Source organism: Aspergillus undulatus (assembly GCF_047715775.1).
Source record: "Aspergillus undulatus strain CBS 261.88 unplaced genomic scaffold BDV17scaffold_24, whole genome shotgun sequence".
Lineage (NCBI taxonomy): Eukaryota > Fungi > Ascomycota > Eurotiomycetes > Eurotiales > Aspergillaceae > Aspergillus > Aspergillus undulatus.
In genome coordinates this window covers 240542-254937 of record NW_027396628.1, presented here as the reverse complement: position 1 = coordinate 254937, position 14396 = coordinate 240542, and the positions used below count along the sequence as shown (strand labels likewise).

Below are 14396 nucleotides of genomic sequence, written 5' to 3'. Positions count from 1 at the left end.
GGTAACCACTCCTCGAGATTAAAGGACGAAAAAGAATCATAGGCGCTATCGTGAAGGCGTAAACCGGCATAAGAAGCACATAGTCTAATCAAGACATAGGTGCATATTTTTCTGCTGGTTCGTCATCTCCTTGTCCACCATCGATAATTTTCCTCCAGTGTTGTGGAAGACAAACGCAGACCAACGGGAATGCTTTGATCTCGCCCGAGGGAGCTGGAGACGTTCTCTGTGAGCGACTTGAGACACCGCTGTCGCGCTGTTCCCGGTGTCTGGCATCATAATCTTCTGCGCTTTCCGGTACGCGAACGCCTGTCGCCCATCCGTCATCCCAGATACCGATCACCTTAATCATCTCGCCGCGGTCCAGACCAAACTCATCCCCTGCCCGCGGCTGATAAGCCCAGAGTACCGCAACTTTGTCACCGGGATGGATATCGTCCTGCGAATAATAATCTTGGAAGGACGAGAGCTGTTCCGATTGTCCACTGGTCAATCCTTCCGGGGATGAATAATGCCCAACTGTACCAGAGCGGGGGGAAGTGTCGCTACCCGCACCTGCCAGGGCTGAGTTGCTCGAGAGGGAACCATGGCGTTTGCCGGTTGTGGGAGGGATCTTCTTGTTCATGGCCCCAGGGCTCGCAGCACCTTCGGAGTCGGATGAATCACTATATTTGGCACTGCCGAGATAAGCTGCGGAGTTGCGCGAGCGCCCAGGAGAGGAACTCGGCGCCTCTCGTAGAGCGGACATTCTGGCAACGCGTCCAGGCGCGGCAAAGGCTTGGCTTCCCTGTTGCTGCATAGGAGATCCTTTTCTTTGCGGGTTGGGCTTGTTCAGCGAGTTGTCATCGCCAGCCTGGCGTTTCCGTCGGCAATACCATATCAAAGCAAATGCTATCAAAGCAGCTAGTAAAGCAAACCCAGCGACGGAACCTATAACGATACCCGCAATCTGCCCGCCCGATAAGCCACCACCTAAGTCATCTCCTGAGTCTGGATCAGAGGTATAGATAGGGACAAAGGACATGGATGGTGTCGGAATGTCGACACCTTCGCATCGAGTCGTAGCATTGGCATTTACACAGCAGGAATCTGTCGAATTGGTAGTGCTCGTCGCGCAAAATCCACATAGGCCCATGAGGTTCGATCGGTACCCGCATTCCTCGGGTTCGTTGTCCGATGCCGATATGCATGTTTCGACAAGGGAACCTTCGGGGCCGGTACACACGGCGAAATCTGAACGGACTTGATTGAGATAGTCACTACGTCGGTCGGGGCAAAGCTCGTCGTTCATTGCGATCTCTTCCTCGCTCGACGCCATCAACGCCTATCGCGGTGTTAAAGTTGTAAGAAGGGGAGTTGGAACGGTCACGCACGCAATCTTCGGCACAGAGCGGCCGTGTTTGTTCGGCAGTTAGATCGCAATCACTCGCGGATCTTTGAACTAAGCCATTGCAGATGGCACTTATGGTGTAACGCGCATAATAGTCGCTAGTGTTTGACAAATCGCCCTGGCAACCCAGAAAGACGGCATATCTATAGCAGGTTAGTTATTTTATGCTTTCGTTGACGAATTGAGCGATCAAACGCACTTGCTCTCGATGTATGATCCCAGTACGTAGCTGTTGAGTTCACGGTCGAAATCGGCCAGGCCTGTCACATTTTGCAAGAATGGGCTATGCGACGGTCAGTGTACAAAGCCTAACCATTGACTTCAGACAAACTCACAAGTCGGTGTAGAGATCAGAGTTTGTGGAAATAGAAGACGCATTGAACGCAGGACATTGCGTGGAGTCTGACAGTGAGATGCAGGTGCCGGACATGGTGGTCCTCGCTCGTTCACGAGCAGGTATCGCTGACGATTCGTGAGGGTTGTTATATCACGGCTTAGTGGTCTAACAGGCGAATTGACGGCCGAACTCTGTCATGTTGTATCGCTCCTATTTTCCGTATACCGAATCCGATGGCTTTTTGTAGGAGAAGTACCGTCTCCGAGCTGGTAAAAGAGTGGCGGAGACCTGGGTCTCGAAGGACGAGGAAAGGAAGAGATAAGAAAGGAAAAACCCCACGAAAGTGAAGAACTGAAAGCAAACGAGTGACGGGGTTCCACACGGGAGTTGCAAAAGAGGAACCGCGAGAGTAACTCAACAAAGGGGACGATGCGAGGCCCAGGAGAGCGACGAGAACATAAGGGGACCGCGCAGATCGAGCAGCAGGGCTAAACCAAGAAGTTAGTCGACACCCGACTCACTCCGTAAATAGATGAACCCGTGATTTGCTGCTCGGGCTGACTGACTTTGTGTTCCTGGCGCTGGGAGTGAGAAACCCGCGGTCGCTTACCTAGAATCCCGGCACAGGAGGCTGAAGTAAGGTTCACCCCTCAGGTTACGAACCCGAAGAGAAACTGGAATCGAGATGAGGTCCCGGTCCAGACTGCAGCAAGGTTGACTCTTGTGTTGAAAGGGGGACGCACGGCTGGGAGGTTTGTCAAATAATGATAAATCGCAATTTAACCAGCCTCCACCCGGTCCACTCAAGCTAAACCCTTCAGGCAGTTCAACAACAAATTCAATTCTGAGATCAGTTACACCACCGCAAGGTTCTACTCTGTCTTATACCGTTGAGCTCCTGCTGAGGTGGCTAGGGGCAGTAACAACCCAGCCTTACGTCCTTGTGAGGCCAATTCATTGTCGACGGGTGCCACTGAGCTTGCCCAGCTCGAGTTGCGAATTGCCAGTTGGTCTCCTATCTACCTCAAAACTCTGACTCGGCAAAATCTCAACCACAGATTCAAGCGGGGAAACCAGAGCCCGTGAAGAGAATCCACAGTCCACGCTGGCGATGAACTATGGTGGTCTGTGAGATGTGTGAATTGTGATCTGTTTCCGAGACCCTACAAGCCAGCGGTGGACATAGTGCCGGTGATTTGACGTGGCAGACCAAAAGTGAGACTGCTGTCAAAAGACTTCCGATACATCGCAAATATGAGGAACCTTGTGAGATGCGTCCAGGTGGAGTTGGGACTCCGGAGTAACGGGCCACGCTCTGTAAACTCAAAGAAAGGAGGTGCACATTTTCGTGTCTTGGTGCCTTTGCGAGGACTGCTGCGACTGTGAGATCCTTCGCAAGGGGTCTCTCAGCGTTGCTATCATTTTTCCGGTCTCCAAATTCCAAGCGATTTGTCCGTGTTTCAGATTTCGGGACGGTTCATCGCCATGTGCGCCGTGCGGCCGCTAAGAATGGCACCAACCGAGCGAATCACCTGACTCTTTAACTTCAAGCGGCATCGATAATGTCCCTCAAGGTTGGTTCAGGATTACAGTTCGATATCTTAGTTTCTCTCCGCTATTTGCATGTACATCGTGTGCCATTCGCCTCCCGTTGGATTGGTTGTAGCTGGCTAGGTGCTTCCTTCACAATCTGCCATTGTTTGGCTGTATATATATTTCCGCACAAGACCTTCCCACGTCCTCTTTCACGAGCCTGGTGAACAGTAGCACGAGACACTCAATCTGTCAATATAAACCCTGCCACCCCATGATATGAGGCACTAGCCCGGTCGACGTTCGTGCACAAATCAATGAACAAAGGACAGTGTCGTGGTCCTATGTCAGAAGCATTCTATAGACCATGGATAAAGATTCAGATGTCCCCAATGAGACAACGATAGCGCAAAGCAGCCAGGCTTCTCAGTTCTCACACAGAAAGGAAAAATCACTGCCACCCAAGCGCACTACTGATGGACGCTCAATAGCGTAGCATGAGTCTGTTCTCACGGTTTCCACTATCCAGCTAGGCTCCGGTGATTCACCATACTATGTACAGAGTAGATTACAGTTCTCTGTGGGGCTATATCCTAGGCCAATGCAGTCGTCCAGGGTCAATTTAGACTACAGTGCTAGACCAGAAGCGGAATGGGGTAACCGTTGCCCGCACCGCATGCGGTCAGGCGCGCCGAAGAAATTACGTCACACGGGGAAGCTAGCTCCGGTGTGTTACATGGGACATATACCATTAAACCTTAGCCTAAAACATCCAATCAGCATGTTAGCTCAGGGGAAGAGCGCCGGGCTCATAACCCGGAGGACCCTGGATCGAAACCAGGACATGCTATCCTCAGCTTTTTTTTTCATCTTTTTTTGTGGATGACTCTTTCGTTCCTACTCTAATTTCTAATTTCCACGTCCCTCTGATATTCTCCATATCATTTTTGTTATGTTTGTGGTATGTTCACTAGCAGTAATTGTGGCTTCAGTGTGTGGCCATGGATGCAGTAACCGAACGGTGAGTCACCGGCCCACTAGCCACAAAGGCCATAGCAGCCGCAACAGCCACGGCTCCACGTGACTAATTTGGTTGATTGGGGCTGAGCCTTGAACATGTGACTCGCAGTAGGTAGCGTCATTCGTATCACCAACTCCTAAACTCTTCATCCTCAGACCAACTGCAAAAGACTACTAAATCGAAGATATATACTGCTTGAACTGCTGCAATAATTTAAATTGACCATGTGTGGTTCAGACCTGTTCCTCGCCATTCTGGCTATCTTCTTCCCACCTGTCTCAGGTAAGTCGCGGTTCCTCTGGCAATGACATCCCCGCTAACCCCCCGCTCTAGTGTGGATTAAGCTAGGTATCTGTACGGCCGATTCCATCATTAACATCGCCCTCTGCTGTCTCGGCTACATTCCCGGGCTCCTTCATGCTTGGTACATCATCCTCAAAAACCCGGAGCCGGACTATGACGATCCGTCATACGAGCCAGTTCCCAACCGGAGAGGCGATGTCGAGAACGGTCACGTAACATACTACTACGTCTCTCACCAGGCTCCCAATCAATCTCAGAGAGGATACGGCACCCTTCCACCCCAGCAATCCTCCGGCCAGTCGCAGTCTCGACAGCCAGCTTTCAAGCCTCAACATGAACAATCTTCAGCAGCCGGTAGCAGCAGCCAGGGGCAAGACGAGTCGCGACCTCCTCCCACCTATGCCGAAGCTGTCAAGGGCGACAACAAAGTGCAGAGCGAAGACTAGAACCAACAAGTCGAATGACGATTGATACTTCCACCGACACCTGCACATACCTAGATACCCCTACAATTCGATCATGGCCCGTGAACGAACTAATCCCTGCTGATGAGCGCTCTGACGTGTTACGAACTGCCTATTGTTGTCTACACTTGCTGTTCTCAAGCTTAATCGTATCGTGATTATTCTGAAGCTTTGTATGAATAGCGCATAAAATCTTAAAATATTGTTATATCATGGCGCGTCGCAGATATTTCCGCTCGGAAGGGCTCCTCATCTATGTGAAATAGTCTATAGGAAAATTCTACCCCCAAGTCAACATTCTCACGATTACAACAGCCCGAGGAAGATGAAGCAGGTGCAGTTGTCGTCATGGACCCAGGCCGCGATGCGGGTTTGCTGGTTCGGCACCCGAAGACTCGGGAGCCGCCGCTTTCTCCGCCAACCTTGGAACTTACCCGGTCACCACCAACAACAAACCAAACGGTCCTTGCGACCTCAAAGTCACTATGCAGTCGATGCCATGGCTGCTTAGGCAAATTTTACGCGCGAGCTTCGACACATCAAGGTCCTCTGTTTCTATACGATCCCGCCTCCCTTCAGTTCCTGCGCCGAAAGCTCTTCACTACCCCAACGAAGCCCGGCGGAATTTCTCGGTCTGCCAACGATATCAATTCCGCTCCCATCCCACCCTATTTTCCGACGAAACAAGGAAACAAACGGATGGACAACCTGAAAATAAGCCGAAAGGTGAAGAAAATCCCATACCTGCACCGGAGAGCGCCCGGGATGCAGAGACAGATGCGGGGGCTCGAAGGACTCCGCACGCGGCGGACACGGTACATACAGAGGGACACGGAGAGAAGGAAAAGGCCAACCCCAGTCAAAAGGAATCAGGAGGCCTTCCTTCATATATAGAAAATAGGCGGTCGCAGTTTGCGAAACAGTTCAGCACCGTCATGGACAATCTGCAGTCAAATGTTTTCGTGGCCGGCCAGCGATTGAACGACTTGACTGGATATTCATCGATTGAGGCTTTGAAGAATAATATACTTGAGCAAGGTTCGTCTTTAATCACCACATCAGTTGAGCATCAGAATTCTAACGCTTGCTAGAGGAACGACTACGTGATGCTCGTCTTAAAGTCCGAACAGCCAAAGAAGCCTACGCAGCCGCCATAAACCGCCGTTCAACTTCGCAGCGCGAAGTCAACGAACTTCTACAGCGCAAACATACCTGGTCACCGACAGATCTGGAACGGTTTACTCTCTTGTATCGTAATGACCATGCAAACGAGGTCTCTGAGAACGAAACGCAAGAAGCCCTGTCAGCTGCTGAACGCGAGTCGGAAGAGGCGGCTGCCCAGCTTACGAAGAACATCCTATCCCGTTATCATGAAGAGCAGGTCTGGTCGGACAAAATCCGTCGTATGAGTACATGGGGAACATGGGGCCTTATGGGAGTGAATGTCCTCCTCTTCCTAGTTTTCCAGATCGCCGTGGAGCCCTGGCGCCGAAAGAGGCTCGTCAAAGGGTTCGAGGAGAAAGTCCTCGAGGCCATTGAGAAGGAGAAGGTCCTCGCCGTTGCCCATACCCAACCTCTAACCCCTGCCGAAGGAACCGCAACCGTCACAGAAGTCTCCGCTTCTGTCCCCGACACCCCATCTCCTGCGATTGATATCACCTCAGAAGGAGTTCCCGACGCGACTGCTACTGCCACCACACCAGTCGCAGTCATCGGAGACCAACCCGCTGAAAAGACCCCACATAGCGCTCCAGAGCCCTCTACCCAGCTTCTACCTCAAACTCCGTCATCACTTACGACAATCGAGTCAGTGCGCGAGTATGTAAATGAACTCGTCAGCGAGAACCCCGTTACCGTCACTCGTCGCGATGTATCTATAGTTGCTGCTACTAGTGCCGCAGCTGGTGCCGCTGTGACGGGACTGATACTCGCATTGACTCTATCGCGCTAAACTTTGATACATATGTCTGCAGGCATATACTGATGTCTCGATCTTGTATTATTATCATTCTAATATTTACAAAGACACCAAGCAATAGATCGTATACATATTGTTTTCTATACACTGTATACATTTGACCAGATCGGACATCCCTGACTTGTGATGTTCTCACGTAGGCATTTGCATAGCAAGTCACCAGCTACCACCGTTCATGGTGAGCCAGGATACAAGCCCGCCCGCATAAGCACCATACCGTCCGATTCCGTCTATGACCTACCCCTATGTTCAGGTTGGTGCTATTCTGCTGTCAGAGTATTTCGCTCTTCTACCCATAAGTAGAAAAGCCATCTTTTGCCAAAGGTATTTTTCATCTCAATTATGTCTTGAGATAGTGGCTAGGGCAGTTTAATGCATAGTACGCCCGTATACTTGATACTTGGGCTATTATGCGCGGTGTTCACGGCACTGGGCAATGATTTATCATCGTCCCAGGACAGTGGAGGGTAAATCTCGGCCTGCATCGGGGGTGTCCTTGGCCTGTTACACAGTCGAATGACAGTATTTTCTCGCAGAAACGGCATAGAACCGCTCCTCAGGGTTTGTGGTTCCGCATGTCTTCCGCAGCGGGGTCTGAGCTTGTCAGCATCTTGCTGACCCTTGCGGAGAAGAGTCCAATCCCGAGACTACTATGTAGTCTACCTTGCTGGATCAGGTTCCGAGGATTCCCACAAACCGTGCATATGCCATCTCATACACCAACATCCCACACTTCTCCAAACAATCAATAAACACCTCCATCGCAGTGCGCTCCTGCCACTGTCCATCTCACCCAAACCTATCAAGGGGCAGGCCCTGCAGAAGTATCTCCCACCCGTCACAGCGCAATTCCCGCTTATACCGCTCCTCTGCTGCCTCGCTTTCCCAAGTGAAGATGTAGATCATGCGCCGGGCAACCTGCCCTGTCTTCTGGAACTTAGCATTGCCCACCATCCAGCCATGAGACTGATGCAAGAGTCCTCTCATAGCCTCCAAGCGATCGTCAGATTCCAAGCTGTTGGGTATCCAAAACAAAGGACCGTTAATCCGTTTTAGATACGAATGCATCTCCTGCGATCGCGTCGCGGGGAAGTACACCGTCCAGATCTCGAAGTGACCAGGGGCAGCCCATGCAGATGCATGTATGTCTTGCAGATCGTCTATCTTGCGGATCAGGTTTGTCGTCACTGTCCGACCGCGCATCGTTTGCAGTTGCTCGGGGAAGGCCGGGAAGGCCCTGAAAGGTCTGGAAAGCTCCGAGTCCAGAAACTGCTTCCGTGCGGTTGCGGAGGTCCATTCTGCAGGGGTATTAATTAGCATGAACTACCTAGTCGAATCAAAGTGAATCCAATCATTGGGGTAAGAAAAACAAAATAAAAGACCAGACTCACCGAATATTACAAAATCAGTACCGGTTGTGGGATGGGAATGTCCCATGTCGATGCCAATGCATCCCGATTTCCAGGTCTGGCCGCGAACGGCTTTCAAGATAGCGGTTAATTCGTCCTTCTCGTTCGCCTGTCTGAATCTTGAACGTCACTGGGGATATCGATGGATATCAACCCTAGGAGAGGGCTTCGGATGGGACGCTGTGTTTGTGGCTGTTTTGTTTCCATCTCCAAGGTGAATTTGGCATTCGATGGTGCTGGTGATGGTGGCTGTCGCTGGTTTCCTGCTCCTGCTCCTGCGCCTGCTTTGCCTAATCTCTTTAAGCTGGGCTTCTTCGTTTTCTCTGGCTTGTCTGTTTGGCTTGCAGAGCGTGCAGCTAGGCGGGTGACAGGGGGCATGGCGGAAGCGCAGTTTCTAATAGGGGTGAGACTGAGAGTGTTAGGATGGTTGGATGGATGGGTGGTCACTATGTCTTGTGCTAGGTATTGCATGCCAGGAACCATAAGTAGACTACCTAACCTGCCTTGGTTAGTGTTATGAAATATGCATGCACAGGGGAAGAAGGGCAGAACGAGGTTGTATCAGCTACACATACGTAGCCTACTAAGGAGCGGATGCCAAGGTTTTTCTCGTCCGGGCACCGTGCCCGGGATGAGCTCTCTTCGATAGATCGTTGATTCTTCTTCTCTTCGCTAGTGATTGATTGATACATACAATGAGGGGTTGAGTTCTCAGGAGTTGGAGTAGTGTGTGGCCAAGCCACTATAGATCACGTGGTCTCATACTTCCGAGTCAGTTAGTATGTATTGAACCATGAGGTGATGTTAGCAGTTACTGAGGTCTGTTGCTGAACAAAGTACAAAGTGCTCTGTAGCCTGCATGCATCTAGAGCACCTAACATCAGTGAGCTCTCTCTCATTGTACGTTACCCTTTCCTCAAGACCCCTAGAAGGCAAAAAAATTAACCCCAAGAAAAAACGAAAAACATACAACAGCTGGGATTCGCATGTGGTCACCCACCATACTACTAACCAGCCGGCGTGTGGCTTAAGTACGGCTGAGCGGACGGGAAGCCCTGTTCTCCACACCCTATGGTCGTATGTACGTATTCTGACAAAAGTGTGGTTAATACAGAATGCAGTAAATGTTAACTAGGTAAACTTAGGGGTAAGTAGGGTGAGTAGGTTGAGTGGACACTGGCGCCTAACATAGCCACCAAAAATGTTGCTGCTTGGAATGTTAATATAAGGTTGTGACGGAATTATCTAGATAGCCTGGGAGAGCTTGGAATTGCTTTCGGTAACGTATTTCACAAGCGGTCCGCGGATCATGGGCGATCCGCGCACCTCGCCAAAATATATAGTACTTGACGCACTTGAAGTTATTCGCAGCAACCAACAATATAATCAAACTAAATAAATCAAACTTTCTGACAATTAGGACACTTAGTTCTAATATGACCCTGAATATTACATTCTGGACATGTTGGTGGAGTGTGTTTTGGGCGGGCAGCTGAAGGTACTGGAGTAGAACTACTCAAGGCCTCCGCTTGATCATTTAACTGCTCATTTCTAACGCAATAAGATCCCTTGCCTCTAATACTTGAATTTCTCTATTCGGAGTTATTTGCCGCTAAACTTGACTTTCTGCGCGAAAATTATTCATTTCACTTTAGCGTTAAGGCAGCGTTGTAGATAGCTAATTCACAACCTTTTATAAGCTTATCTAGCGCCGTTGTCCGAGGCCGAGACCGAGGTGTCAATCTTCAGGTTAATAGATATTCATATGTGCCCTGAGAGAATGGCTCAGCCTGATACTTATCCCCGACAGGAACAACGGACCATGGCGAACACCTTCTGGGGCTTTATTCAAGACATGAATAAGGGACTTCTGACCCGGAAGAACCTCAACGAAGGATTGGAGAATCTCTTGACGCAGATTACTGGCGTATCGAGAACACATTATACTACGGATGAGAGCGATACGGTGGACTCCGAGCGCCTGGAGAGACAGCACCATGATGAAGATACTGATTCGGATTAAGTTGCAGCTGCCTGTTTGCACGACCTCATGAAAAGGTGGAAATCGATCAGAATGGCAACAACGTTTGATTATGAAACCGCTTCGGAAAAGGCTCCTGACAGTATCAACCCCACTCTGCTGTCTAGCCTGATGGACTTGGCGTACATGATTGTTCAGCGGGAGGAAGAATTGTACCCGGACATCTACTCTCCGAGCACTCAAGACCCGCAGCATGATCTTCTGGCTGGTGCATGCTTTTCAGCGCGCAGCCTTAGGAACCTCGAGCCGCTACGAGAGCTGACTCTCAGCACCCCGACGCAGCCGGCAGCAACCTTATCCAGAGCATCTTATGCCAACCAGGCGCTGGGAGATGTGATTAAAGAGAAATTCCATCCTGAACTCAAGGGGATCGCTGGCGACTGCGGATACGAGAGGGAAATGGAAAGATGGGTCTTCTTCCTGTGTGCCGATACCTTGTAGAGACTAGCACCATATCTTTGCCTGGAACAAGCTCAAACGGCTCGCATATTGCTGGAATGGTGGAATGGTTCGCATTGATTTTGAAGATGCAACTGAGAATTCAAGGGTCCTTGTACATCAGCTGTGGTCGTCGAAACCGGAGCTCCAAGACTTTTTTGACCGCTCAGAATATCAGCGGTCCATGCAAGAGCTTTTCTGCTATGAGTTATTGGTGGATGGTCACACGTGGTCTGAAGAGTCTACTTCACGAGTGGAGTACCGTGGCGTGTTCTCTGCGGCAGCTGCTGCTCAAAGACTCGCTATGTCGGTGTACGAATCCCTCGCCAACCAACATAGCACTGATTCTAAACCTGGGTATGACCGGACCATTGGAGCGTCAGTCTCGCCGTGTGCGTGGCTGGAGGACGCCAAGGCAGACGATGATATGCCGTACTATCTGTGGGATGTCGAGCGACGGTAGTGCGTTGTCTCCGCAGCTCTTCAAGGACGAGTGGAGTATACCGCAATAAGCCATACATGGGGTCGTTGGAAGATTCATGCAGGTCCCTCTGTGCGGGTTCAAGGGGTTGAGGATTGGTTGATCCCTCAGAATACAAGGTTTAACGTGGCAGAACTGCCAGAAATGCTTCAATCTGCCTGCTTTGATACTCCATTGTCTGGTTTGATCTTCTCTGCATTCCCCAAAACCCAGAAGATCACCGACCCAAAGAGATCGCCCGAGATGAAATAGCGCTCCAGGCCAAGATTTTTCGCGGAGCGAGAAATGCAGTTGCCTGGTTTAATGACGTGGATGGATGGAGTGGCTTGCACCTTGTCCTGCGTCGGCTTGCTATAAGTTACCCCCATGTGGCCCATGAGCTTCCACCCTGCATGCTGCATCTGGATGACCGCCATACGCAAGTAGAGTTTGAGATATCGAAAGAATATAGAAGTATGAATGGTTGGTTCACTTCACTGTGGACATTACAGGAGCTTTGTCTCCGGCCTGACCTCATTCTGGTCGATCGTCAGTGGAATGCCTTTGCATTGGAACCAGGGAGGAATATACCAGTCCGCCTGGACGATCTTGCCGCCCTTGTACGTTGGGAAGTCAATGCACTCCAATCCAGGCGGCAAGGCGATGAGACAATCGATGAACTTGATAGCCTGACTTGGGACTTCCAGTCGGTCATGGCGCTCGCAGACTTATTGCTCTGCAGTGGAATTAGCGAATTGCCCAATGCTTCACGAACGACTATCTTGAAACTTGGCAATTAGCGATATTGTATGGAGAACTGCACAGAAGCCATCATGTCCGCAACAGGCGTGACAGACTGGTACAGCACTGCCCATAATGACTATGACCGTAAGCAGCGAGGGCAGCCACCTGCAGATTCTGGGTACCCACTTGCCTTTCTTCGCGAGGCCGCTCTCAAAATCGGCCCCGAATTTTACTCCGCAACGCCCGGGGCAGACGAATTGGCCGTATCGCTTTTCCGGCACTACTGCCTGCCCCCCAGGCCTACACCACGAGGTCCAGGAACCATGCTACCTTTCGGCACCGGGTCCCAAGACGCGAAGTGCCCGGGTTTCTCCAATAGCATTCCTGTCGCAGCCCACCCCTCCGTCAAGACATGGATTATCCAGACGGACCTCAGCGTTGACATACATAGAGTCGGCCTTGTCTCTTATACGGGTCAAATGCGCGCGGCTGGTTTCAAGATACTTGCCGCCATATGCGGGCTTGTCAGCAGCTTTATCTGCAAGAGGACGAAGCACCTCAGTATGTGACAGGGTGCGGAAAATCGTTTACTTTTGCATCGGCAGGATTTGTCGGTGTTTTTGTTCTTGAGTTTAGGCTAAACGAAGAGAGAAGAGATTGAGTGAAGACGAGGTCAGGCAAATGTATACGGAGGATGAGTTAGAAAGGATGGAGGAGAAGAGTCTGTTGTTCAGGTATATATTGTAAAATGGTATAAGTAATGATGGATGGCGTCTGAACAACCATGCAAAACCACTGACTATGATCTTGCTCAACATGCGTGATCTCTCGTTGAGCCGTATATTGATATTTACTCCTCATACCCTTCCCAGCACCCATGGCGCTTGCACAGCGACCATCAGCTCTCTTTGCCCTAATACTTCGGTCCTCTGAGCGACAGCAGTAATATCCGCACTTTGTCACCCTACGCAACCCCCGAGACGGAGTGGAGACAATACAATTCATATAACGAGCGTACCGTATTCCCTCTACCAACAGCTAGACATATCCGTATTTCTACTTCCGAGCCCTAAGCCAACCAACCAGACAGACCCAGCTTCACACTTGAGCCAGTTAACCCATACCATGCAAACCCACCACCATCCATCGCCTTTACACTCTAACCGCAAGTTGTAGCGCACCCTACGTAAACAAGCATAACCATCAGCGTCCCTCTCCCCTCTTTCTCAACAAGGCTCACTACTACAACTCCAGGGTTCTTCACTTACCAGCAATACAGCCAAGCTGCTGCCAAGGGCTTTGATAACCAAAGCACATCTGAAGGCAGCTGCTCCCGTCTTCCTGGCAGGTCTCGATGTTGCAGCAAATGCCGTACTCGCAGCATTCCTGGCGCTCTGCAAGCTCGGCCTCGCGGGCAGTGAGAAATGATGATGGTGGGATCTCGCCATTCAGCACGGGTCCTATTGAGGTGTATGAAGCCAATCTCTCTAGCAGTGACCCTTACCTGTTTTACCACTTCCACGAGGCCTTGACCCCCGGGCATTGGTGGTTGAGCTGGCAACTCCACTACCAAACCTGCGACGTGGAAGCCCTCACCGACCATTCTCCATTTAGCGATGAGGGTGTCTTCAGCTACACCTCCGGCTGGTCCAGGATGTTTACCATCTCAAACTCGACCTCCGCCCCCGACAAGGAAGTTGATCTTGTCGCTGCTACGGCTAACGACAGCTGCCCGGATGACTTGAACGCGGTGATCATCAACGTGACCGATACCACTATGCAATCCCCTTCGAACCTCAATTTGGCTGATCGCGATACATGCGCGGTTACAACGAACTCCACCTCCGGCACCCCCGTCCACACCCCTAATCCGTGCAGTGTCTCCATCTCCCCCGAGATGGCGGCCGGTATCTCGGCCAATTTAACTTATCGAAGATGCCGGGCCATTGATGCTCCTGATGACTGCCCTGAAAATGCGGCCCAGCCGTTGATGGTTCTCGGTGTATCTGGACTCCTCGCCACCATTGGAGCCGCTGCTTTTACCATTGTGCATTCTTGGTAGTTTATTTCATGTTTTTGTGCTTGACGCCGCTCGCTGTGCCTAATAGGCCTTCCAACCCCGGTTGATATTGTTACATATCTATCGTTCATAACCTATTCTCCTATGTGCAAACTCTCAGACTAGTTAGAAGAACGGATTAGCCACGTTTTCATATTTATCCGGACGATACGCTGAACCCTTGCAAGCAGCCCTGGTCATTTGAAATGTCTTTTCTAG

At 50.7% G+C, this 14396-nt stretch overlaps 7 protein-coding genes and 1 non-coding gene across 8 annotated transcripts; 6 read left to right on the top strand and 2 right to left on the bottom strand.

Moving 5' to 3' along the window:
• Positions 1-88: 88 nt before the first annotated feature.
• On the bottom strand, positions 89-1820 carry BDV17DRAFT_281823 (SH3 domain protein; the record flags this gene model as incomplete). The annotated part of the gene is made up of 4 exons (XM_073760096.1): positions 89-1324; positions 1374-1533; positions 1590-1673; positions 1726-1820. 4 exons carry the CDS (start codon positions 1818-1820, stop codon positions 89-91), a joined length of 1575 nt encoding a protein of 524 aa, XP_073615578.1.
• A 2218-nt stretch (positions 1821-4038) lies between these two features.
• On the top strand, positions 4039-4110 carry BDV17DRAFT_t83. Its single transcript has one exon. It is a non-coding gene; the product is annotated as a tRNA-Met (tRNA).
• A 314-nt stretch (positions 4111-4424) lies between these two features.
• On the top strand, positions 4425-5282 carry BDV17DRAFT_89582 (putative stress response RCI peptide). Its single transcript, XM_073765303.1, has 2 exons — positions 4425-4563; positions 4615-5282. Exons 1-2 carry the CDS (start codon positions 4506-4508, stop codon positions 5028-5030), a joined length of 474 nt encoding a protein of 157 aa, XP_073615577.1. The 5' UTR covers positions 4425-4505; the 3' UTR covers positions 5031-5282.
• On the top strand, positions 5227-7300 carry she9 (putative mitochondrion biogenesis protein (She9)). The gene is made up of 2 exons (XM_073765302.1): positions 5227-6086; positions 6140-7300. The coding sequence occupies exons 1-2, from the start codon at positions 5534-5536 to the stop codon at positions 6997-6999; spliced, it is 1413 nt and encodes a 470-aa protein (XP_073615576.1). The 5' UTR covers positions 5227-5533; the 3' UTR covers positions 7000-7300.
• Positions 7070-9151, bottom strand: BDV17DRAFT_263443 (uncharacterized protein). Its single transcript, XM_073757909.1, has 3 exons — positions 9011-9151; positions 8418-8925; positions 7070-8324 (listed from the first exon to the last, which is right to left on the bottom strand). Exons 2-3 carry the CDS (start codon positions 8461-8463, stop codon positions 7816-7818), a joined length of 555 nt encoding a protein of 184 aa, XP_073615575.1. The 5' UTR covers positions 8464-8925; positions 9011-9151; the 3' UTR covers positions 7070-7815.
• A 1628-nt stretch (positions 9152-10779) lies between these two features.
• Positions 10780-11575, top strand: BDV17DRAFT_263438 (uncharacterized protein; the record flags this gene model as incomplete). Its single annotated transcript, XM_073757908.1, has 1 exon — positions 10780-11575. A coding segment is annotated over exon 1 (494 nt), but the record flags the coding sequence as incomplete, so codon positions are not given.
• A 632-nt stretch (positions 11576-12207) lies between these two features.
• Positions 12208-12687, top strand: BDV17DRAFT_291370 (uncharacterized protein; the record flags this gene model as incomplete). The annotated part of the gene is made up of 1 exon (XM_073762119.1): positions 12208-12687. One exon carries the CDS (start codon positions 12208-12210, stop codon positions 12685-12687), a length of 480 nt encoding a protein of 159 aa, XP_073615573.1.
• A 1114-nt stretch (positions 12688-13801) lies between these two features.
• On the top strand, positions 13802-14370 carry BDV17DRAFT_263436 (uncharacterized protein). Its single transcript, XM_073757907.1, has one exon. It carries the CDS (start codon positions 13896-13898, stop codon positions 14178-14180), a length of 285 nt encoding a protein of 94 aa, XP_073615572.1. The 5' UTR covers positions 13802-13895; the 3' UTR covers positions 14181-14370.
• Positions 14371-14396: the final 26 nt, after the last annotated feature.

What these genes read in the sequence shown, in the direction of transcription:
- BDV17DRAFT_89582 (XM_073765303.1), top strand. Translation starts at nt 4,506, where the DNA reads ATGTGTGGTTCAGACCTGTTCCTCGCCATTCTGGCTATCTTCTTCCCA. An exon ending in CTTCTTCCCACCTGTCTCAG is followed by an intron (nt 4,564 to 4,614) that starts GTAAGTCGCGGT and finishes CCCCCGCTCTAG; the next exon opens with TGTGGATTAAGCTAGGTATC.
- she9 (XM_073765302.1), top strand. Translation starts at nt 5,534, where the DNA reads ATGCAGTCGATGCCATGGCTGCTTAGGCAAATTTTACGCGCGAGCTTC. An exon ending in GAATAATATACTTGAGCAAG is followed by an intron (nt 6,087 to 6,139) that starts GTTCGTCTTTAA and finishes AACGCTTGCTAG; the next exon opens with AGGAACGACTACGTGATGCT.
- BDV17DRAFT_263443 (XM_073757909.1), bottom strand. Translation starts at nt 8,463, where the DNA reads ATGGGACATTCCCATCCCACAACCGGTACTGATTTTGTAATATTCG. An exon ending in TACTGATTTTGTAATATTCG is followed by an intron (nt 8,325 to 8,417) that starts GTGAGTCTGGTC and finishes ATACCCCTGCAG; the next exon opens with AATGGACCTCCGCAACCGCA.
- BDV17DRAFT_263436 (XM_073757907.1), top strand. Translation starts at nt 13,896, where the DNA reads ATGCAATCCCCTTCGAACCTCAATTTGGCTGATCGCGATACATGCGCG.